The 25,754-nt window shown below is 43.1% G+C and overlaps 1 protein-coding gene across 3 annotated transcripts in view; it reads right to left on the bottom strand.

Moving 5' to 3' along the window:
- Positions 1-25,754, bottom strand: part of Ntrk3 (neurotrophic receptor tyrosine kinase 3) — a 374,486-nt gene that overhangs the window by 33,825 nt on the left and 314,907 nt on the right. For all 3 annotated transcript variants that reach the window (XM_076851379.2, XM_076851378.2, XM_076851377.2), the window contains 2 exons: positions 21,923-22,095; positions 18,093-18,336 (listed from right to left, as the gene is read on the bottom strand). In XM_076851379.2, coding sequence (XP_076707494.1) covers positions 18,093-18,336; positions 21,923-22,095 — 417 coding nt within the window. The remainder of the gene's footprint in view (positions 1-18,092; positions 18,337-21,922; positions 22,096-25,754) is intronic.

Genomic DNA, 25,754 nt, shown 5'->3' with positions numbered 1-25,754 from the left:
TCCTTCTTCCTCTTTGTTGTCAATAGGCTCAAGTATTGACATTCTCCATCACCTTCTGGGAAATGCTCACTTCCCTTCAAATGCTCTCAAGAAACTAGAGGAGGAGCTGTCCGGCTGCCCTAAAGGAGGGACTGGCAGTAACTTAGCAAAGGCATTTCTCAAGAGCCTTATGGGTCAACAGCTATGGGCAAAGGACAGAGCCCCAACTCCCCGTGGAGCCAAAGGCAGAGAAGCAGCCCAGGAACCACCTGAGGAAGAAGCAGGATGGTGAAGCAGGCTGATGAAGCAATAAGTCCATGTGTGCAAACCTAGAGGGCAAGCCTGAGGAGACCATCCAATGAAGGCAGTGAAATGGGATCCATGGTTTCTGATGGCAGTGAAGGTCAGACAGTGAGAAAGAACAAAGTAGGAAAAGAAAGGACATGTGGGCATTTAGGAAAAGATGTGTCCTTCCACAATTTGTTATGTTGAAGTCCTGACTTCTAGTACCTTAGAATGTGACTCCAGGTGAAGATAGATAATTAAAGTAAAAATGGAGTCCTTATGGTGAACCCTAATCCAGTATGACTGATGTCCTTAGAAGAGAAATCTGGACCCGCAGAGTTATGGGGGAAGACAACATAAGGACACAGGTCAAAGGTGGCCATCTGCAAGTCAGAGAGCAAGATCTCAGAAGGAGCCAAGCCTGCCTGCACCTTGATTTTGGAATGCTGGCCCCCAAGTTCTGAGAAAATAAGTTTCTGTTGTTGAAACACCTAATGTGTGGCATTCTGTAGTGGCAAGCCCAGCTGAGGACTATAGACAGAGAAGGCCTCATGCAAATGCAGAAATGAGAACATGGCACTGTGGAGCAGAAGATAGACTCACTGGGATAGGAGAACCCAGGGGCTTCCTTTGACAGAGGTCAAGAGGAATAGTGGTGGAGTGCTTGAGAGCCCTGTAGGCCAGGGTGAGGAATTTATATTTGGAGAAATGAAGATTCACTCGAGGCTCTTAAACGAGTAGCAGGTGGGATGTAATTGAGGAGCAGAGGCAGGACAGCTCTGAGCCTGAAGGTGCACACACTGACCCAGGCACTGGCCTGACCAGGGTGTAGTCGAGGGTAGCTCCTGCCAACTTGCAAAGAATAAGCCACACTGAAGGGCTATGAAGAGAGACATAGCAGGTGGCATAGTAGGTGGTGAGGAGACAAATTCAGAAAGACTCCCCTTTGGGGAACCTCCCAAGAGAATTTTCACAGATGCTAACAGGCTGCTCAAGAACACGACTGGAGAAGCAGGAGGCGGCCATGGTGAGTTCATTTCCAACACACCAAGTTTCAGTCGCCAATGAACTCTCCAGGAGAGGCTTCAGATGAAGCAATCAAAGAGAGAAGAGGTGGAAGTTAAAAATGTAAATGCAAACAGATTCGGTGTAAAAGCAAAAAAAAAAAAAAAAAAGTTTGAACCATGGGAGTGTGTGAGGTGTGCAAAGAAAATGTCTAAAATAGCTGCACCAGAACTTTCAGTGAGAGGAGGGAGAGAAACCAATGGAAGAGGCAAAGAAGGGCCAGAAAGGGGGAAAGCAAGACATCACTGAGGCACTGAAGAGGAGTATTATGCAGTTCTGGTGGAGAAGGCATGATGACGGGGAGTAGGAATGGGGCTGTTATTAAGAATGTCATTCAACAGATAGTTTAGAAAGAATTAGCCTGGAGGAAAGACACTTGAATTTGGCCATGATGAGATCATTGTGGACCCCCAAAACTGCAGATTCAATGAGATGATAAGACCAGAATCCCCCAAAATAGAGAAGATGAAAACTACCTATTTCCTTATCAGAGGAGACAGATGGAAGTTGAAAAGGGCAGAAAGGTCAAACGAAGATTTTTCTTTAAGGTAAAAGAGATTGTAATTTTTTAAAGAGAACAAAGGAGGGAGAAAGGCTTTAAGAAAGGCTTCAGAGAAAGATAAACATAGTTACAGAAAGAGGTGGGCTTGATAGAGACAGGGCAGGTGACAGATGGTGAGGCACGAGGGAGTGGGAAAGAATGCAGAGGTGTGAATTTGAAGATATGAAGAGGGTGGATTTGGCCTAATATTTCATAGCTTTACAGAAATAAATACTTAACAGTTCCTCACATATGCATAATGAGGCCTTAAATTACTATACTGTATCTAAGCAATCTCTATTCTAGAGTTGACTCTTAGGATCTCAGAATTGGAAGAAAAAAAGCAAAACTTTGGGAACATGTATTTCAACCTCATGTCCAATGCACATGTCTCTACAGCACCTCTAAAACGTGGATATTCTGGAAACCACTGGAGATGGAGAACGCACTGTTTTGCAGGTGGTCTGTTATTTTCACACAGGTAAACGCCTATGGCACTGTGCTTCACCACCGAGTCTGAAATATCTCTAGAGTTTTCTAATCTTGCCCCCTTGTTCAAGGGAACATGCAGCAAAGCATTCATCCCACCAAATAATGGAGGACCAGTCCTCAGAGCATCTCTGCACTGAAAACATGGGTAGGAGACTTCTGGGTATCTCAAGTTTCAGTGCCCTTGACCATCATCCCACATGAGTCATTGACCAAGATATATGCCTGTCTCCTTGTTTGTTCACTTAAGGGACTTCACAGAATCACTAGCATATACTAGGTATGTAGGTATAGCACAAGGGATGTGTAATTGGTGAACTAATGAAACAAGGCACAGATATTGCTCCTACAGAAATATCAAGCAACTATGATCAAATATGTGTTAACTAATGGTCCCAAGAATACATTTTCACGATGAATAAATGCACAAAAAATCACCTCCTGAAATAAATTTTCAGAACAACATTTATTGTCTCTGACCACGATCTTCCTTGTTCTAGCATTCTTCCCTCACCCTTGAGTTTCACAGCATCTGTGTTACACACTTAGGACTTTGTGTGACTCAAATCATTCGTTGCTGCTTGTTCAACTGTTACAACAGAAATTCCAAATTCCCTAAATTGAGTTCAACTTGCTGGATGTGGTGGCCAGCCCTGAGTCACCCCAACTGTTTACCTGCTTTTTCTTCAGGATCCTTGCCATAAGACCTTTTAGGGAAAAAAAAACAATCTTGGACTTGGATTATTATAGGCTCACATTTCTAACTCTAAACTCTTCCTAACCTCATAGAGGCCCTGCTATCCTGGTATGCTCTTTAAAATTTTTATTCAAGAAATTCTCACCCTTTAAAGGCCTTACTTGTGACTCAAAATACAAAACCTAACTCCACTCCTCACTTATTGTGCAATCTGAGGAATACCAACGAATGTCTCTGAGCCTCAGTTTACATGTCTGTGAATAGGAATAATCATACCGGTTAGTTGACCTCACAATGCTTTGATGGTAATCAAAGATAAGCACAAAATCTGCAAGGTAGGAGACTAATGTTCTTGTCTTAACTCTCCCACTAACTGGATTATAAACTTAACAAATAACTGTGCCATTCTTCTTCCCCTCTTCCTCCTCCCTCCCTTCCTCTCTCTCTGTCTCTTGAGGTACAATGTCCTCACCAGTCATATGAGTAAGTAAGCTTGATAAGACGACTTCCAAGTTCATTTCTAGCCTGGACTTCACAAGTTTGTCATTGTGGGTGGTTCACCCAAATTTTATTCAGACATTTATCAAAGGCTTGCATAAAATACTTATGGGGGGAGGTAAATGTATGAAGGAAAACAGTCCAATTGGGTAGAATCATAGCCATACAAGGACTATATCCAAAGAATGTTGAATATTATATCCACATCTGCCTGGAAGCAGAACTCTAACAGAAAATCCAATCCCTGGGCTGTTCAATTTTTCGAGGGTCAATAACATGTCCAAAGACAGTGTTGGTATATAGATAAAAGTTGGCACAGAGCTGATGGCACTGGACTGGCTGGGAGATCTGTATCTAGATTGCCCCAAACTTTGGCAAGGTTTCCACCTTAGAAAACTTAATCTGCCTAGAAATAAGGTGCATTGATGTACACAAGTTCTAAAAATAAATAGCTACTAATTGAAGATAATTTAGGATACTGGGATACCAGTCTCACCCATGAACTTGGGCAAATAAATCTAATGAGCCCCAGTAATGCTGGTCTAGCTGGTAAACCCTTCCCTCTGTATATTTGCCTTCAACACAGAAGTATTTGATGAGCTCACATCTACGCCATGTGAGAATCCATTATTGAGAAAAGCCAAGGTGAGAGCACGCATAGAAGTGTCCAGCAGAAGCCCTGGGGTTGTAAGAACTGGCTGTCATGGAATGCATCAGGACTAGAGACAACAGGACACAGGGGCCACCAATCCCTCTTCCTATATCATGGCAGCTATCACCCTGCCATGATATAGAGTTGCTTTCCCACCAACTCTAGATGCAGTCTACCAGTCTACTCAGAGCAACCTCCACCATCCCTCAGAACCGCTACCTGAGATGGACTTTCTATCCCTGGCATCTAACACTTGCCATGGAGGCAATTAAATTTACAAGCAACAAAAGGATTCATGTTTTTTTAGGTCTGATAGCAATTCAGTGACATGGAAAGTACTGGGGACTATAATAAAAAAATATTGGAAAATAGTTATCATACAATCGTCTCTTTAAGATCATCCTAAAACAGATAAAAACATGGATGTACATCCAAGGTTGTCTGAAAAGATTCGAGAGGCTCTTAGGCCACCACAGCTCAACTGTGTCCTACTTGATGCTGATGAGGAAAGAATATATCTTTCAGAAAAGTCACTGGCTGGTCATGGAGGCCTGAAAGAGAGAAGGTCTTAGAATTGGGAAGCGGCAGTGTTCATCCCTCCTGGTTTGGGGCAAGAGAGAAAGAAGAAATGATATAAAAGACTTGGAGTATTTCCAAATCTGTTGGGTAGCCAAGGGTCCTTGTTCTTAGCTAGGTGTCATTAACTATTTGATCCCTCAACTCCCTTGCTCTGACTTCTTCCCCTTCAAGCTGTTTTCTCAGTATGATGAGGCTTCTCACATAGACTAGCTTACTGAAAGTGAATGCTTTGGTCACACAGCCTTCAAATAATCTGGTCCCCTGCGTGCATTGATAAATTGTCCATTGGGTGCCAACTCCAGTGTCATGTGTGCTCATTCAGTCCTCTTCACTGAAAAAGCAGATGTTGGGCCATCCGGGGGGAATCAGATCCACTTGGCCTTCTGGAAGGTGACACCATTGCATCTTTCTGATGTCCCTACCCAGAGTGCCCAAATACTGACTATTAACACCTGCCAAGTGGGGACTCACAAGTATTTCAGAATACTTAGGCCAGGGGAGATATTATTTCTTACCACTGAAAACACCCCACATAGTATCATATGTATTGAAATCAAGCACTCTTAGCAAGCATTTATTATGTGGCAATCCCTCTGCTAAAAATGGAATGGACTCCTTTGCCTTCATGGTAACTTATGCTTTAGGAGGTATGGGAGAGATGTAAATCCAAATGACTCAAGAACAAGAAAAAACAAACACAAATATCAGGAAGTTGTGATTGACCCATTGGATAATGAAATGACCAAGTACAAGAACAAACTGGGACAGAAATCAAAGGTCCAATCTGGCTACAGAGGCTGGAGAACATGACTCAATAGAGGCATGATGAATCATGATGATTTGCAGGTTGGAGAGATAAAGTGCTGACAGCTAGCTACTCGGGCCAATCAACTTTGCCATGTGAATGAACTTAACCACTTTTTCCCAGAGTTCTCGTGGTTATTTACTAAACACAGAGTATCCTGGTGGTGATAGGGCTGTTGCTGGCAGGAGTTGGTAAAACCAACTGCACCCAAGCCAAGAGTTTACAAAGCACTTGTGTATACATTACCTAATCTTATGCATAATAATGTAAAGCCACCATCACATTGCAAGTGAGAAGAAAAAGGAGGTACAGCTGGACTTAAGCCAGCCTTCTCTCTATCCCCAAGAATCCAGGATGCAAAAACCTGAAATCTTCCTCTGGGTACAAACTTGGGAAACCTGGAAAATGGGCTATAATTCTGAAGACTTTTGTCTACTATAGCATTCCTGGTTCACAATTATCCAACATTTATTAGTTCCTGGATGGAGCTACTAATTCTACAATGGCAAAGCTCCTCTTTTAATCATCTATGCTGTCTCTTCCTGGGTCTTCAACAAACCAATCTGAACATTTAAACTGATTCTGAAAGAGTATGTGGCTTTATTTTTTATTTCTCTAAATTCCCTCAAGTAGGCTCATCTCCCCTTTAATTTTAGTATCCAGTACCAAAGACTCATCCTAAGAAATACTTTGGCTTGTAACATACTTAAAATTTCTTATACATAATTTCTACCTTATTCACTTACATGGAATAATAATAACCATCTATTGAGTGTCTAATAGGTACCAGGCAATTTGCATACATTATCTTATTTAATCCACACAAAAGAAGAAATTGTTCTCCCTCTCCCTCTCTCTCTTCCTTTCTCCCTTCCTCTCACTTGTGCACTCCAGATCTTGCGCTCACTTTTTCTCTTTTTCCTTTTTTCAGAATCTAAGGTCTAGAGAATGTAAGTAAATTTCATAAGATCACATAGCTCTAAGCAGAAGCTCAAAGATTTAAAATCTGCCTGACTTCAGAATAAGGGGGTGCTCTGCCCACCTTCTCTTGGGCAATCCCCCTCCCCACCTCCAGTTTGTTCCTATGGGATGAGCTTATCCTGGAAAAAAACAGCCAGGAGCAAAAACTGTATTTAAAATTCTGAATTTCAGATGCTGCATTGACCTGGTCCTCTGCTTCCTCCTTCTCCTCCTCCTCCTCCTGTTGTTTAGTCAGAGGCAGATCACAAATTCTTGGGCTTTGAGGATTAGAAGAGAAATACAATTCCCTACCAGGAGGAAGTCAAGGGAACACAATGTTCTCTTTACATGCAAATATCTTAATTACAGCTGGTAAAGAAGATATTTGTATGGAAATTTATGTATTTTTATATGTTATATATTCAGTTTGTCTCCGAAAACAAAAGGCTTTCTGCACTTGAGGGAGGAAAATTGAGCCAGTTATGAACCTCCATCACCGACCCCCACAGGAATGGAGAGAGCAGTAGACTCAACACAGAGGCCTCCTGCAGCCTCCTCCTCTCCTCTCTTGAGAATGGGGCTCCAATATACACATGCCTCAAGTTCTTGGAATTTTCTGGTGGGACATCTTCCCTGTCTCTCCACCCCAATATTAGTGGTCCCCATGGAGACAGGTTTGGTAAAGACAGCATCCATCCACTCCTGTACCACCTTCTCTGACAGAAGAGAACAATGGGATTTTAAAATTGCACAGATGAGACTGAGTTTAGGAGACCACTTGGAAACTGCTCTCAGAAAGAGAATAGTATTATCTGGCAGGGCAAAAGGAAGGAAGTATTTTTATTCTGTTGGTTTTCCATCAGTCAAGACATAGCCAGTGAATAATATAACCAGTTATCTATGAAAATACAAGACTATTTCAGTCATCTAAGCATCCCTTAGTTTTCCTGTTACATTGCCTGCTTTATAATATAAATCACATTTATCTGTACTAAGGACATGGGATGAGATAGACTTACCTTGCAGAAGATAGGATTCTGGTTAGACATGATAGCATCCTACTTCTAAACAAGTGTTAAAAATTAGAAAGAAAAAATAAATAAATCTCACTGATAATCCCTTGTTTTTTGTTGCAGGCTGAAAATGTAAGGAGGAAACCTGTGGAATCCCAGGAGAAGCTCAGGGAAGGAGTGAGCAAACCATCTGTCTGGTATGATTGTGATGCCATTGTGCCTGGGGCCATCACAGATGACATTTAAGGCTCCTTTCAGCTTCATGTTTCTTTAAAGTTGGATGAAATGATTTGGCATTTGCTCATCTGTTTTTTACACTCATGGGATACAGAATGGACTGAATGGCCTAAAAGATGCATCCTTAAAAATCCATCCTGACCCACAATTTCACTGTTACATACTTTCAAAGCTGTGATCCAAAACTGCAAGGAAATCTGAGTCCCCAGACTCTGGCCTTCAGTTCACCATTCCAAATTCCATTGATTCTAATGCCTTTCTCTCCATTATCCACTGCTACGCCACCACTGTGGCACCTAATCTCACTGCCTGTAGCCTGGACAACTACAATGGCTCACTTCAACACAAGTTTCTATGACTGTCCATCAGCTACCCAAATCAAAACAGCAGGTCTTCCAAGGGTGGTTGGAATATTTTCTTCCTTGCATGTATCTTGTGCTTTGGTCAGTTGAATGACACACCATTCTAGACCACTCTCCATTTGCTTGCTTGTGTGCCTTAGCTCACACTAACCCCTCTGCTTGAAATTATCTACTATTATTCAATCCACTGACTGCCAATCTACTTCTCAAGGTCTATGTCATTGTTCCATTGTTAAAATTTGTAGCCACCTTTTATATGAATCCCCTCCCTCTGGCTTATAATAGTGCTAAAAATTTTCATCCTGTCTTACATTTCCTATGAAATTTTTATTTCCCTGGGAATAGAAATTGTGTTGTTTTCAGACAGCCATGGCGTTGAACTGAATTCTGTATGCCACACATGGACCTTGTACCTAAGGAACTTGGTACAAGAGGAGGAAATTAACCAGAATAGACAAAGTTCAGCAAATATACAAACTAGATTGTTCATGTTAAAATTATGTAAATGTTCTAACACTGAGGAATCTCAGGTTGGGAACACATTACCAATCTTCTCTAAAACTCCATTTTCTCATCCAAAAGTGGAAGCCAGCAATCATTGATCACTTACTTCTTTGGGAAGTTCTCAGAAGACACTCTTTATCTCCAGATAGAGTACTGAGGAGGTTTGCAAAGGCTGGTATGAAAGACCAAAGTTTCACTAGGTTGAAAAATGAGTTCTTCTTCAGTTGGGTTTGGAATGAGAATATACACCGTCAACCAGTGAGACACAAAGAGCCAGGAAAATTCGATGGCAATTAAAGGCAGAGTTAGTCATGCATCAATTGCTTAGTGCTTTTCTCTGGTTATTATCACTGTCACTATTGTATGTGGACAGAACAGTTGTCCTAAATATTCACCAGGAAACCTGCTGAAGGGGTCACATTGCTCAGTCTCCAGAATAAAAAAGCCTTCCTCGCTCCCGGCAAAAGTGCTTCAAGATCCCCACAACTGGGGACAGGCAAGGGATGGCAGAATAGCCATGGCTCTTTGTTTTTCTCCTGCAGCTAGAGCTGCTCTCTGTTTATCTCTCTCTGCCTGCCTGCATATCTATTTTATAAAGTTCTATTTGAAGATGAGGTTTAATGCAATAAAAACAAAAAATTGCATTGGATAATTCAGCACCTAATTCAACCTTATGAGTTGAAAATCAAGGACACTGATTTAAAGTCAGTGTCACCAAAGTCACTAAGTGACTGAACTGGGGCCCATTATTTAACGCCTGCTCCAGGAAAAGGAGCAATGGAGCCACCAATGCATGTGAAGATGAAAGTTCAGCATGTCCTTCAAACTCCCAACTAAGAATCCATGCGGTGGCAGAAAATAATGCTATTAGTGTGGCTAGCACTTGTGAAGAGATAGGGTATCCCCAAGATGATGAAAAAGAAAGACGGGAAGCACCCACCTGATAAATGATAAACTTAGGTCCTGGGGGGGGGAAAGTGAATATATCCCATGTCAATGGTCATATCTAGGAATAAACTGAGGCTTCCTGGCTTCTCGTTCTGCATTGGAGATACCATGGTAGTCACAGTTGCCAAAAGCCCATAAGCAAAGCTGGAAGGACACTCCCCAGGACTAGTATTCCTAGGCCATTGAGAGGGAAATGTCCCAAATATCCTTTACATCATTGTCAGAGATCATGGCTGACACCTCAACTTTCTGGTCATCATGTCCTCTCTAGGTCATCTTCAAATCAGATTGCTGGGATGTCCCATGACAGAAACCACCAGATATGTCTTGGTATTTACTTCTGTCCTTTATGAAATGATTGAGTTTTAGGTAGATATCCAACATTACCACTGCATTGAAAAAAAGTATAAAATGTATGGGGTATAGAGATGGAAGAAAGGATTCATAGAATCTCCATTTCTGAAGAGTGTATTTGAAACTTTTGCCCATATAATTCTTTCACCCAGTTGATTGGAGTATGAGAACCCTAAATATCTAAAAAAAAAAAAAAAAAAAAAAAAGAAGAAGAAGAAGATGATAGAGTAGAAATTAAACTTCACTCACAGAACTACATCCGGGTAATATGGAAAAAGCTTGTTTTAAAACAAGAAGTTGTTCTTTTATTTTATCAGAAATGGAAAAAAGGCCTGGGATATTGAACAGTTGTGGTCTGGGGTCAAAACAAATAGAAATTGCTTGAGATGACCTTGACTTTACCCTTGAAACCTCTGGCCATTTCTCCCTTTTATCCTGAAGAAACAGAGCTTCCTTTTCACCATTATACACAAGACTTTAGTCCCATAGAAGAAAAAAAACCACAGAACTAGACACCATAGAACTAGAATCTAAACTTCAGGTATTCTAGATGAAAGTACTATCTTTGATTCATGCAACATAGACACAAAACTGACACTGAGACAGAGATTTCCTAAATACCAGTCCTGTCCCTCAACAGACTTTCACATTCTAAAATGTCTGATATTTTGTAGATAATTAGAGTGCAGATCCACTGGCTTTAATCAAGGAAACAAGGTTGTAATACCTATAATTAGCATAAATCTATCCCACACACCTTCCTCTGTATTCCTTGCCTCTGCAGCTTTGTGCAGCTTAATAGGTCTTAGCATTTAAGTTGTTTTTCTAAATTCACTCAAGAAGTGCATACCATGGCACCCTGTCTGCCTGGAGATCTACTCTGTGGCCATGTCTCCTAATTAACCCATGTACCCGCTACCAAAGTTGAAGAAAAGAACAAAGGTGTGGTTTAGGGCCTGGGAATTTAAGGAGACCCCCCCTTCTTTCTTTTAGCTTCATGGCTAAGCTCTGTCTGCGCCCAGTCTAAAGATGGTTTTCCAAGACTGCACAGTCCTAAAGAATTACTATGAGAATCTGCAGCTACTCGTCACTCACAAAATAAGGGTTTTCAGCAGCTCTGGGCCTTGGTGCTGCAGGAGGGTCCTATAGCCCACCTATCCCCATTCCTGCTAACTGAACCATGGAGTCCTAGGGCCTCCAGAAAGTACATCAAGGGTTGTCCTGGGATACCAAGCACTAAAAGAGAGACTGAAATAGGGAGAACCAACCCCCCACCCTACTTCAATCACAGCAGTCCCACTACCCTTAAAATAGGAATTGGTTAAGTGCAATGTGGTAGCTGTGAGTATATCCTGGGACTGTAAAAAGGACATTAATGGGAAAATTCATAGAATCCAAACAGTGTAATTAATAATTTGTGCCACTGACAATTTTTTTTTTTTTAGACAAATGTACCATGGTTATAAGAACAGTTGGGAAAATTGAGTGAAAGGTATTTGGGAACTCTGTACTATCTTTGCAACTGTTCTGTAAATCTAAAATTACTCCAAAAAAAAAAAAAAAGGACAATGAATATAAATCTTCCCCATTGTTCTCTATATAAATAAAAACATGGATAACAAGTTATTAGAATATTTTAAAAGCAACAAAGAAACCATCAGGCCCTGTTCCTGGGGTCTGGCCACTGGACCTCTGCTGAAACTCATCTTCTGAAATTCAGTAAAACTTTTCTTTCCCTGGTATCTGGGTCTACTCAGGGAGCCTAATGATTGAAACCACAGGGATGAATCTGGCTAAATCCCCTTCAAACAAGGTCAGCAATTATCAAGGGCTGGTATGCCCAGCTGCTGATCCTTTCTAACCCAGTTTAGCTGCGGGAGTGGGTGCTGGGTCTCCCTACCCCTGGCCTCAGAGGAAGGAACTATGATTCTCAGAGTGGTCGGCAGACCAAGTGGAGATGAATGCAGTTTTGAGCTGCTTAAGATTTCCAATCAGAGAAACATAGATTGGAGTAACAATTGAGCACAGGCAGTTCTCTAGCCTTAATCTTGCCTCTTGGGAAGAACTACTTGTCTAATTGGTCAAGGCTGGGCATGACACCACAAATCCTTCCCCATCTGAGTGGTGGGTGGAATGGCATATCCTCTTTCCTATAGAGAACAGAAAAAAATCTGCCTCTGGGCTGGGGTTGTGGCTCAAGGGGTAGAGCGCTCACCTAGCATGCGTGAGACACTGGGTTCAATCCTCAGCATAAAATAAATCCTCACATAAAAATAAAATAAAGGTATTGGGTCCACCTACAACTAAAAATATATATTTTAAAAAAATCTGCCTCTCTAGGGAGAAAGCTGCGATATTCCTGGGCTGCTGTGCTGGAGTGCAATGCCTAATCTTGGGACTCAGTGGACTCAGAATGCATAATCTGGAGAGGAAAAAGGGGTTCTTGCTACTGAGTAGGCCTCCCAAAACCCCAGTAGAGAGCAGGGAGCACAGATGGCACACTGGGATCCTGAAAGTCAGTTGCCTTGAATTGTGATCACTCGCTTTTAAAGGTGAAAGCAAACTACAAGTCGTTTTGTAGATCACTGACTCCCTCAGCCCACTAATATCCACTTGACTTCCATCTAAGGACCTCTCCCTAGTTGAGGACAAGCACAGCTAGTCAACATTTAGAGAAGCCCCAGACTCTCAGCTCAGATGATATGGTAATCAGCCATTGTTCTGGATGGTCATAAAACCGAGAGGGGCTTACATCATGTCCTTGGTGCATGAAGTTCTCTCTGCTTCAGGCCATGTCCTGGATTGCTTTCCTCGGCCATGCCCCTCCACCATGAGTTCTGCCTCACCTCAGGTCCAGATCAATGAAGCCGTCCATCTGTGAACTGAGACCTCTGAAACCATGAGCCCCAAGTAAACTTTTCCTCCTCTATGTTGTTCTTGTCAGGTCCTTTGGTCACAGTGACAAAAGTGCCGACTAAAACAGACAATACTTTTGTCAGGAGGGGAGATGACAGAACCTATGTAGGCCAGGCCCATGGACAACAACCAGAACACATTCCTTCAAGGTACTTTCCTCTTCTATCTGACTAGGCATTCTAGCTGAATGCCTAGGATGACTGAGGATACCACATAAGGACAAGGGTAGTGTTCCATTAGCCTGAATGGCCATGTGGAGGAGGGCTACTCTCCCGGTGAGCGCACCTGTTCATACTGTGATGTGACCTGAAAATGAGCTTCTATTAGTGTTGGAACCATTATATATTTTTGCATCTATTTGTTACCGCAATTGGCCTACCTTAACTAATACCCTTAGGTAAGCCTTGTTCAGAATGCTCATTTTGGAACTGGGGAAACCATTTTTTATTTTAACTCTAGTAACAGTAACCGTAATTAATATTTATTGAGCATTTATCATCCTAAGAGCTTTATATGTATTACCTCGTAATCTTTACAGCAAATGCATGAGATAGGGGCTATTAACTTCATTTCACAGTCGGAGGCACAGAAAGGGTAGATAACTTTCCCCAAATCATATAACCAGGAATTATGACAGCAGAGAGTCAAGCCCAGGCAGTGAGGGTCCAATTTTCATCACTGTCATGGGAATACCATGACATCCGTAAAATCAAATACTTTACCAACCAGATTGTCTTGCTCTAAGATCATTATCCTTCTTTCGGGTGCTGCTGGGGACCGTGGCCTGGAATCTCCAGCTTAGAATTCAGTGCCATGCTCCCAACTCCTAGACCTGCTTCTTGGCCCTGATGTCTTTGCCTGGACTTTTGCATACTTCCCTCCTCATCTCCTCGACACTTGGCTTTAGTTTCTGCCAGAACCCTGCTTTTGACCTTATGTCATTATCCCTGACTCAGACCACCATTCATTCACCCATCTCCTCTGGACATTTTCCCCAGATAACTGTTTTTACTTCCCTAGACAAGACTTGCCAAGATTTTCCCTGCCACCGACTGCAAAATTCCCCAGTATCCTCACCACAGATTTACCTTGACTTAATGGGTGTCTGATTGCCTGTCTGGGCTCCTCCTGGTCTGGCTTAATCCACTTCCTGCCTAACTTTGAATTCACATTCTGACCTCATTCACTGACATTTTTATTGGGTGTTTACCAAGGAACTAAGCTAGGTACACAGGACAGCAGAGTGAACAGGAAAGCCTACTACCAGAGTAGGATCAGTGCCAATCCCCTCCCATTCCACTCCCTCCAGATCTCACCAGATCTCAGGACATCATATCCCCCTCTAAAAAAAGAAATCTAAAAACATTTCAATTCTGGAATCTCAGCCTCTTCTCCTTCAGGATGCTCAAAACTTTTTTTTTTTTTTTTAATTCTAGATTGATCACCAATCTCCTAGTGTTTGATGAAAGGTATAATGGTACTCAAACCTTGCCCTTATCAAAGCCAGTTTAAGGACAGTCTGGAAGCCCTGAGCCAGGGATCTACAGGAGGAAAAGGCGTCTGTCTTTGGCACCATCTTAAGAAGAGAGAACAAATTGCTCCAGAGCTTTGATGCAGGAATGTTTATTTTCTCCATCTAAATATGTAACAGGAAATTCAACAGTTCACCTTTGTAAATCGTTTGCATACCACTTATGTAGGAGCCAGATGGCGCCTCTTTGTTTTCAGAAATTAAAAATGAAAAAAGGAGACTATAAGGAGGGGCTTATCTCAAGCTCCCCTCCTGCTCTCCTAGGTACACTCTAGAATCCTCGGGGAGCAGGAGAGCACAAATAGACGCACACATAAACACACACATGTCTGAATTACCTATGTTTATCTATATTGGGCATGAGAAATGAAGCAAATTCTTAGGCCCAGTGATCAATGGTAGCAGAGAGGGAAAGCTTGTCCTGGGGTATCTGCTTGCAGACAGAACCCTTCACAGCATTCTCTCCATCTGATAAATCACTGTTTCCCTGAGGGTCTCAGTCAGTGCAACTGAACAACAACATCTTACATAAATCACTGGGACATGGCTTTAGCTCTAAGATTCAGAAACAGGAACAGGACCATATAAACACTGACCAAAAGAAGAAGCAAGCACTGATGACCCAGTATGTCTTCGTAAGTTGAAATCTTACAAAGGAATTTTTCCTGAGGTGGTCAACTTAAAGACCCTACTCCTTTAGGGCAGCTGTGTGATCCCAAATTATTTTTTAGTGGTCAGGAGGTTCCTCTTTCTAACCCAGAAAGTGCATGTGGAAATAAGATTAGCTCCACAGTTTGTTTGTTTTGCCCTGGGTGTGAGAAGAACTAAGGAAGATAATGAAAACAATAAACTTACCCAGTAAGTATTGAATTACAGGCTCTTTACACAAATGAACTTACTTAACATCAACATTACTCTATTGAGTAAATATTTTTGTCCTCATTGGAGAAACAGGAAAACTGAACAGAGGTTAGGGCAAAGGCATGCAGGTCACATGACTGCTAATAATAGTCAAATGTTAGAAAGTGATCACAGGTTAAGATCAGGCCCAAAACCCAAGAATACCTTTGTTGTCCCCAGTGTCTTCCAATAGGAATGATAAGACTTCAGACTGCATTATTGTGACCTCAGGCAAAAGTACTGATGCCTTTTTTTTTTTTTTTAATAGAAGAGTAGGGAAGGAAGATGAAGTCCACATGAAGATACAGCACAAGCCGCTTGTTGAATGTGGAGAGTATAGTACCTACCCAACACAGTGGAATAAGCAGCTTCCCAATGGTGTGCTGAATTTTACTGCAATAGCTATCCTTCCTTGTTCCATATGCCCTTGGAAACAAAGGCATACATTTCCAAGCCAGCTGGCCTCAACTAGCACTCATGAAGGAGGAATTGAAGATACAGAGAGCATAGACATTTCCCATTTATTCTCCCTTCCTTAAATTCACCCTGGCACCCACGGAAATTAGATGGGTTTACTCCTTGAAACTCTCCCAGGAGTAAAGAGCAACAGTTCACAGCTGCTAAAGCAAGGACAAAGAACGATCATTGGGACTGTGATTTGTTTTATTTGCTTTTTCTTTTTAAACCCAAACAGAGAAATATTAAGTGCAAGCCTAGAAGCAAGTCTGAAGGCTCAGTTTGCACATTCTGGTCAGTCATGGTTTCTTGGTTTCCCAAGACCCTGGTGAAGCCAGCAGAGACCATCTTGGCCTAATTAAATATCTGCCCTGCATAGAAAAAAAAAAGTAAAACAGCAAGCCATCCCTTACTTTCATCCAGTCCACCATAAATCTGAGCTCAGTCAGGCAATCCAGCAAACCCTATTACACAGAGTGGAGAGGCAATTAAATGGTGCCAGTTCTAGCTGGCCTCTAAGAAATCGATGACCCATGGGCCCTCTTAGTAACCACACCAATGCCTCTCTTGAAAATGAGCGGAAAAAATGGTCTAGATACTAAAAAGAGATTCCACTTTGACATTTCCTGGCAGATCTGCTCTGGCCCAGCGTGTGGTACTTGCTATATTTTGTTCTTTTCTATCTCTGGACACTGGATGGGGCTGGTGGCTACAGAAGCTGCCCAGTGTGCTGTGGACACTCTATTTCCCCCCCATGTGGTCTACTTTGCTCATGATAGTACATCATTTGTCATCCTTTGTACCACAAACAAGTCACTTTGTAGCCATAAAAATCATTTCTTAAACATTGCATTTTTCTCTGGATCTTTGCTAAAATGAAGTTCCTTGAGTGATCCATTTTAATGCCTGAGTGATCATGATTAGGCAAAGCTACACACATGTCCCAACCCCAAATTCCTCGCCTCCTGGTCCATCAGGCTCAAGCCAATAGGACCATCATATTTGGGGTCATCGACTCATAATACAATCATCCATTCTTTGCAAAAAGATGAGACAAGTAGCTGTTACTCCTCTTGCTATTGGTTGAATATTTGTGTTCAAAGTTCAAAGTTAGGTTAAGCCTAACCCTCAACATGATGGTTTGGTGGGGAGGGGTCTTTGAGAGGCAATTAGATCATGAAGATGGAGACTTCATGAATAAGATTAATGCCTTTATCCAAAAAGACCTCAGAAAGATCCTTTGCACCTTTTCTTCCATGTGAGGACCCGGTGAGAAGACAACTAGTTATTATAATGTACCCTCACCAGACATAGAATCTGTAAGAGCCTTGATCTTGATCTTGGACTTAAAAACATGAGAAATAAAATTTTTGTTGTTGTAACATCCCCAGTTTATGGCTAAGACATCCTTCAACTTCCAAAACATTATTCTCTCTCTCCTTTTCCCACCTATCCAAACTACTCCCCTAGTTAATGTCCCCATGCTCCATGTATTAGAGACATCTGCCTCCCAATCAATTTGCAGACATTACTCCATCTCTGGGTTTAAAGTTGCAACCACATTTTCCCTTTCTGAGAAAAGTAACGCTTGTGGTCATTCACCCTTTCCCTGGCAATAATCAAAACCATCCAATGATCCATGGGAAGATTTCCAAAGACTAAGGAGAAAAGTTGTTTCTGGAAGCAAAATAAGATCCTATTAATATGAAGTAGACAACTGTATGCATTCAGGAATCTTTCCTTAAGGTCTAACTTGGCATCTCTCCAAAGCTGGAAGCTGATAGCAGTGTATTAACCATTTTTACTAGTTTTCTTTGGGTTCCATTTTCCATCAAGATCTATCTTTGGAAAGAAGATCATCCTTACATGGTCACACGATAATTCCAGAGAATAAAATGTGTCATGGGTTAAGGCTAGATTAGGGACTGTGCTGGGAGATGTTAAAGTATAGCACCAAGTTGGAATTACCTGGGTATGGATTTGTGTGTGTGTGTGTGTGTGTGTGTGTGTGTGTGTGTGTGTTTATGTTTGTATGAGCATTCATGCATGTAAGAACACAATAATGCCTATGTTATTGCAATGTACAGATACAGTTGAGTCAAATGTCCAAGAGGACAAGAGGAAGAGCCAGTTGAGATAATAATAAAAACATATGCCAAGCAACAGGAGTGATCAAAAGATAACTAACTGTTGAGTGTACATCTGAACACTTGTGTGTATATGTGTGCACCAGAGTGACAGGGTTAATGGACAATGACAAAGACATGTAAGCAAGGTGCTAGCTCTGCTGCTGAGCCCTTCAGCTGGGAAAGTCACCTTACCCTGTAGTAATCGGTGCTGTAGACATCTCTAGACATGCCAAAGTCTCCAATCTTCACCAGCAGGTTGGCTCCAACCAGGCAGTTCCTGGTGGCCAGGTCCCTGTGCACAAAGTGCTGGGAGGCCAAGTACACCATGCCTGAGGCGATCTGACTGGCAATGTGGAGCATCTGAGAGAGCCCCAGCTCGCCCTTGGCTTGGCGTGGCTGCCCATCCACGAGGATCATGGCATCTGGCCCATGGGCCCTGTGAGGAGGTGGGAAGGAAAGAGGGAGCAGAGAGAATTCAGGAGATCAAGGGGAAAGACCTTTTGGTTCCCAATCCTCTGGAATGCTCCACAGAAATGAGTGAAATTCCCCTTTCCAAACTTCTATACCATATTTCTACTTACCCCAAAGTATATTAAGTGAATGTGGGTATGGCTGAAACTCTACAACCAGATTCCCGTCGAAGATGACAGAAGACATACTCACATGGAACTGGGAATAATCCCACTATTTTTAAGATGTTACTGCTACAGAGGGGTTCCCCCATGGGCTAGATGTTTATTATATAATAATTAATAAAACAACAACTAACTTTTATATAGCCCTTACTATATGCCAAGCACTGTTCTGGTTGTTTTGAATATATTCAATTAATCTGTCCACCCGGACTTTGAAATTAAAAAATTGGGAAATAAAGAAAATGATCAGATCAATCGCCAAAGTTCCAGAGGTTTCAGAATGGCTATCTTGGAAATCAGGAGACAGAATTTAAAGGCAAACCTTGACTTATAAAAGAGCACTTTCAAAGGGAGAAAGGAATTTAAAACGCATTCCCAGGTCCCCGCCCACTAGGATTCTGATTGGCTGGGCAGAGCATATTCATTTGCATTTCCCACAATTTCCTGGTGCTGACGTAGGCCAGCAGTCTACACCCAGCAACCATAAATAATAGGAAACTCATGGATCCTCACTCCTAACCACTCCACTACACTGCTTAGCCCTGGGTGACTCAACAACAGCAGCAAGGCAAGATGGAGAGACCCTCTGACGCTGCAGTACCTAGAGTACTCCAGCATCCCTTCCATCTCAAATTAGGGCCTGGATTTGTTTTTCTAACATCTCGCCTTGTCATATCTGTCATTTTTAGTGCTCACTCTTTTCTCTAGAAAGCCCAATGAGCCATAACCACACCGGGGGCCCTTATTTATGAAGCGGTGGCCCAACGAGCCCTGGTGTACAGCGAGGTCTCAGCCTGTTTTACTGCTTCTCCGGTTTCCATTGAAAGGCACCATTAAATATGAACACTCATTTTATTATCTCCGGTGAGCTCCAACTACCTCACTCCTCAGAAGGAGGGCTGCTGCATCAGCTGGCAAGCCAAGGGGTCACTAGGTAAGCACAACACCTGTCCACCAGGAGGGCACTCTCCAGCCTGCCCCTAAATACCACCAACTTGGAGATGTGAGGGCAGGCAGGGCCAACCTGGGGTCATGGAGGCTGTGTTTGGGAAAGCAGCAGTAAGTCAGCTCCCAGGAAAGGTTAGTGTGACCTATTGCTAAGAGCTTCTGGCACCAGGGCATTCTGGAGAAGTCTTGACTGACAGAGCCTAGGGAGACAGATTAACGGCATCTACTGGGAATCCGTTTAGCAGTGGAGGCGAAAGTCCAGATTACATTGCAAAAAAATTACCCCCAAAATACTGTTAGGCCTTGACTTTTGGATAGAATCCTCCATGCTGTCTTCAGGAAAGGACTCCCGAGAAAAGATAGAGGCTAAAGGGTGTCAGCAAGTTCTTGGAGGACTGTGCTCACAGGAATGCCTCCTTACATTGTCCATGGAGACCAGGAGGTGACCCAGTGCAGAAGCTGCCCCTCACCTTGTGCCTTCCTTCCTACTTCTTTTGATCTGCTTTTATTTTTCTTATTTTCTCCTGCTCCCATTCCTTGCCTTTGCTCTCACTTCTTGCTCTTTCTCTCCATTCTGTTCCCTTGTTCTTCCTCTTCCCTTACGTTGGGCAGGAGAGGGATACACAGAGACACACAGCCAGGAACTCTCTTTAGCCCTACTGGTGGCACTTCAGACTGAAATACTGGGTCTATGGAAAGGGTATGGTGGAAAATGGAATATGCCCTCTGACCCCAGAGGAATGGAAGCACAGGGAGAGGGGAACCCTGATTATTGAGAGAGAGTGACTCCTAGATTAGAAACAATCATGATGCATAGCCATAATAGTAATAGTAGAAATAACAGGAATAATTTTAATAGTAGCTACCATTGGCTGAACACCTAGCTACATGAAAAATTCATCTAGGTATTACATATATAGAGACATTAAAATACTATGAGTAGTGCAATTTGCTCCAGTTGTAATTAACGTGACAAGACGGGAACCCCAGTTTGTTTTATGCTAAGGACTGAGTTCTCCAGGAAAATCCCAGTTTAGGAGGCTTTGAGCATTCTACAGATATTTTTAATTCTCCCAGGGTCTTTTTTTTTTAACCCAGATTATAAAAGAGCCCCAGAGACCCCTTCAGTCCATTACTTGGTACCAACTCTTTGCATTCCCGCCTCAAAACTCCGACACTCCATGGAATGTTGCACTTCAGGGAGATGCTCATCATTTGTTGGCGAGCGGGTTAGAGCCCTGTATACCTTACATTTGAACTCTGGATGTTTCATGCACAGCCATGGAATTTGATGGGATTCAGCTAGCGGTGAGGCAGAGACCACACCCTAAGTGAGAGTTCAGCCTGCTTCTTGGGAAACTGGATTTCCCAGTTCCTCACACATGGCTTCTCCCATACCTAGGCACTATGTGTGAGGTGACAGCAATGGAAGGCTGTAACAGGAAAATCTTAGTTTCTTAGTTCTGTTCTAGTGATGAGCTGCTGCCTTCTCTAGGGAAAGTGGAGTCTCCCCTGCAACTACAGCCTGAACTTCTGACTGGGGGTGCCAGTTTCATCCAAAGCTTCTCAAAGTCCAGGTAATCCTTCTCCAGACTTGGAGAAACTCTTCTTAAAAATAAAATAAAATAAAATAAAATAAAATATATATATATATATATATATATATATATATATATTAGTGTGTGTGTGTGTAGTGTGTATATACATATACATACAGAACAATATATAACAGCACTATCCAATAGAATCTTCAAATAATGGAAATGGTCTGCACTGCACTGCTCATTTGGCAGTCACCAGACACATGCGGCTACTGAGCACTAGAAATATGGCCAGTGAGACCAATAACTGAACTTCTAATCTTATTCAACTTTAACTAATGTAAATCCAACTTCAAATAGCCATCTGCGGCTACTGTCGTAGACAACACAACTCTAGAATTTACCTGAGGAAAATCTTCCTTTTTTTTTGTCCAACCATCTCTGTCTTCTGATGAATTTTTAATCTTGCACCCTCCTATTCATCATCAAGAAGCCTCTGGCAAGAAGGTTTCCAGGAACGCTGCCCAGGACTAGCCTTACTATGCGAGTGAGATGTGCAAGGCACAAAGGGGACAAGCTATTTGCAGCACTGAGAGAGGGTGGCCCTAGAGTCTTGGAGTTGTAAGTGACCCACTGGACTCTCCTGGGACCCAGTCCAGACTTTTCTTCTCAGCCCACCCTGGAATCAGGAGAAAGAGCACAGGCTTTTTATCTTAGGGACATAGGCCTTAGGCCAGCTGCTAAGGGGATGATGGAGAAGAATGAAAGGGTGCTTCTCGTTTCCCACCCTCAGATTTAAGAGTTCAGTGGGGGGAGTGTGACTTCTGACTCCAGAGACAATCTCAGGGGTTGGGGAGTCTTAGGGTCAATAGAGAGAAAGATAGCAATTCTCGCATACCTGAGGAACTTGTTCAGGTCTCCATGCTTCATGTACTCAAAGACCATGATGAGGGGGTCCCCATCACCACACACCCCATAGAACTTGACAATGTGTTCATGTTGCAGGTTGGTGAGCAGCTCGGCCTCCCTCTGGAAATCCTTTCGGGCAGCCAGGGTGGGATCCTTCAGGGCCTGCAAATAGTACAGCAGCCTTTAGCAACCAGAGGCAGAGAGCTTTTCCCATGGAGAAACCTGGCACCATACACTGCTGGGTTCCCAATAAATGAGATTTTAAATGGAATTTAAAGATGAGGATGCTAAATCTTTACTCTGTAAAGCACAACCCCACCACATTCAGAATTTTGATCCACATAAAAAGAGAGAGAGAGAGAGAGAGAGAGAGAGAGAGAGAGAGAGAGAGAGAGAAACTCACTTTCTGACATCCACATCCCATGTGCTGGACAGTGATTTTTAAACTGTGTTCAACTCAGAGTCCCTTGGAGTCCTGAGAGGTGAGTGTGAATGACAAGGGAACATGGATGTGAAATGGAAGGCCTGAGAAAGCCCCCGTTCCTAAGGTTTCCTTTAAAGAAATGGTCTCCCTGCTTTAGCTTTGTAAACCAACACCCAGAAATCAGGCAGATGATCTAATAATTTCCTTGTCTGTTTGACTCGTTAGTTTTCAGTGGTGATTGAGTTCTCTATTTTCCAAGGAGGATGAGCATTTTGACTTCTAAAAGACACTGAGTTCTCCTACCAACAGTTTGGAACAAGCACTGAGGGGTAAGTAGGGTGACAGCCATGGAATGGTAATTAACAGACAGCAGCTTTAGAGGCACCCAGGACCAAGTAGAGAATCACAAAGTCCTAGTGCAGGATGAGAAGGTGGACATCTGGTGGCCACCAAGATGCTACCACTCAGCCCTGTGGGGGAGGCAGACTCAGGTGAGAGGGGCAAGTACGGACCAAGCCCTGTCCTGGTCTAGGAAGAGACCCAGGGTGTGGGTTCCCAATGTTGATTTTTAAGCACCAATAGGAGACCACGGGACCAAAGCTGAAGACTTCAAGTGCATCAGAGGAACCATGGACAGGGCACCACCACCGGGATGAGCAATACTGGTCAGGATGGCTAAGGCCTGAGCAGGGGACGGATGGTCCCTCTCCCAGAGGAGCAGCCTGCACAGGCGCACTTGCACATTTCCCCATCCTCCCCATGAGGTCAGAGGGCAATGAGGCAAAACATCCACTTCCTTTAACTGACAATGTATGGTGTAGACATTAGATGTCTTCTAAAAGCTCATGCGTGAGACAATGCAAGAGGGTTCAGAGGAGAAATGTTTGGGTTGTGAGAGTCTTAACCCAATCAGTGAAGTAATCCCCTGATAGGGATTAACTGACTGGTAACTGAAGGTGGGAGGCTGTGCCTAGAGGAGGTGGGTCCCTAGGGATGTGCCTTTGGGGTATGTATTTTGTATTTGGCCAATGAAGTCTCTCTGCTTTCTGGTCATGATAGGAGCTGCTCCCTCCAACACACTCTTCCACCATGATGTTCTGCTTCACCTCAAACCCTGAGGAAGGGAGCCGTCTGTCTATGGATTGAGACCTCTGAAACCAGAGACCCCAAGTAAACTTGCCTCCTCCACAATTTTTCTGATCAGATCTGTTAGTCACAGCAGCAGCAAAAATGATAATACAGACAGTTTAGTGTCCTCAACAGACACAACAAGACGCAATGAGGAAATGAGTGTGGAATTTCCTCACTATCAGGTAGTGAACTTTGAGACAGACTAGAGACTGCTTTGCATGCTCTCTGGCAAGCATCTGGCCTATTCTGGTTATTCAGGCACTTTGACCTCCCCAGTAGATTATGCTAGCCCTCCAGCCAGAGACCTTTCTCCTACCCTGCAGCCCATTAGTTGAACTCTACAGGCTGCTTTACATTCTAGCACTACAGTAGTATGAATCTATTTTTTTAAAAAAAAATTCATATCTATGTGTCTACAGGCAGGCCATCCAACCTCTCAGTCATTGGCACATATCACAGATGATGACTGTTATCATGAAAATCTACTACCATCTGCTTATTTGTTCATTTGCAGAAACTGAGGCTGAGCCTATGTAGGAACCAGCCACATGCAAACATCTTACACAACAGAAACTTAAAATGAACACAAGCAACCCACTGGTGAGCTCCATGGTGTCCCACTAGTCAGTAGCAATACTACTTCCTGGGCCATCAAAGTGGGTGTGGTCTCTTGTCCAGAGATCAAACCCCATCCCAACTTCAATCAACAGCACCTTGCATCTTTTTTAAAGTCTGAAAGGTTTCGGCAAAAGAATATTTAATTAAATGGTACCGCTGCTGACCAAAAAAAAAAAAAAAATGTTAAAAGTTATCTGGCTTCATTTGGCCATTTTACAGGTGAGAAAGCTGAGGCCTAGAACAGGGAAGGGGTTTGCCAAAGATCATGAAACCAACAGCTTGGATCTGGAGCCCAGGGTATTTTCCTATCTAGCACATCTGCTTAAATCAGCTGATCAGATAAATTAGGCACTAAACAGGTCCCCCTGGGAATGAAGGGCCCAGGAGTGAAAAGATGTGTTATCATTGGGGAGAGGATAGAAAAAGGCAGAAGGTATGGATGTCTGCAGAGTGGCTTCACCCAGTGCACAGGCCTATAGGGCAGACCAAGGAGAGAAACAAAGTCTGAGGTTCATTCTGCCCACCCATGGTTGATTTTTATCAGAACTAACTCGATGCACTTTCCCTTCTAGTGTTCGCTGCTTGCTCTGAGTGGTTACTTATGAATGAAGGATGAGGCTTCAAGGCCCACCACAAGTAGAACAAAGATATTTGCAAGCCAGAGAGTCATGGTGCAGCTCCGGGTTGCAGCCCAGAGCTACATGAGTTGGGGCGTGGACACAGGATGACTAAGAGTGATTTATTTATTTTCATGAAGAAGAAGTCAAAAAAAAAAAAAAAAAGGAGCCCAGCATGGGTGGGATGGGAGAATATAAAGATTTATGTGAACGCTGGATTTATGAGAGGGAAAAATAGATCAAATTTGGGGCCAGCCAAATGGCCTCTCTCCATCTCTTTAAATCATTCTCTCCCACAGTCTGGATGTCAATGGCAGCCATGGGATATTTCCGTTCTCAGCTCTCCAGCAGTACCAGCCAGTGTCCCCCAGGCTGGCACCACACACTGCATGGCAGATGAGTTCCTCCTTGGAGAGATGGAGCACAAAGCAACAGCTGTCTCTTCTAGTCTTCCGCGCCCTTTTCTCTGTCTTCACATGGGGTTTTCCAGCTGGGGCTTCAAACCTGAAGTTCTTATGTCAAAGTGTGGACATTTCTTAATGTCATGTCAAATTATCAAAATGTGGGGTGTAGCTACAAGTGGGCCCAACCCCCAGGGATAAATGCAACTGGGACAGAGAGATGACTGGAGAATAATGAGGGGAGGAACTGAGCCCCTCTCGGGGAGTCCAAATCTAACACCAATATTTCTGGGAAATTGCAAAATGGGTCACTGGTTAGTGGCAAGGGAGAGAACTGGTGTTTATCATCGCCACCAACCATTGATGCAGTGAGAGAGTCTTGCCAAGAGGGTCTCGAAGCCAGGGAGGTTCCAGCGAGGCCCTTTGAGCAATATCCAAAAGCAAAGAGAAGAACTGGAGTTTGCCTTCCTTGTCTTCTTCTTTTTCCTCCAAAGTTTGGGGACATTTCTCTTTCTGCTCTTCCCCTCCATGTGCATCAGATCTCAGGAGCGCCTGCTGCCTAGGGCAGGGTTTCAGCTGGGCTGCTCAGCAGGATGGGAGGCAGCAGGCTAGGGGACCAGAGCCCTGGCT

Source organism: Callospermophilus lateralis, chromosome 3 (genome assembly GCF_048772815.1).
Source record: "Callospermophilus lateralis isolate mCalLat2 chromosome 3, mCalLat2.hap1, whole genome shotgun sequence".
Lineage (NCBI taxonomy): Eukaryota > Metazoa > Chordata > Mammalia > Rodentia > Sciuridae > Callospermophilus > Callospermophilus lateralis.
The sequence above is the reverse complement of the archived record's forward strand: the minus strand, read 5'-3'. Positions and strand labels throughout refer to the sequence as shown.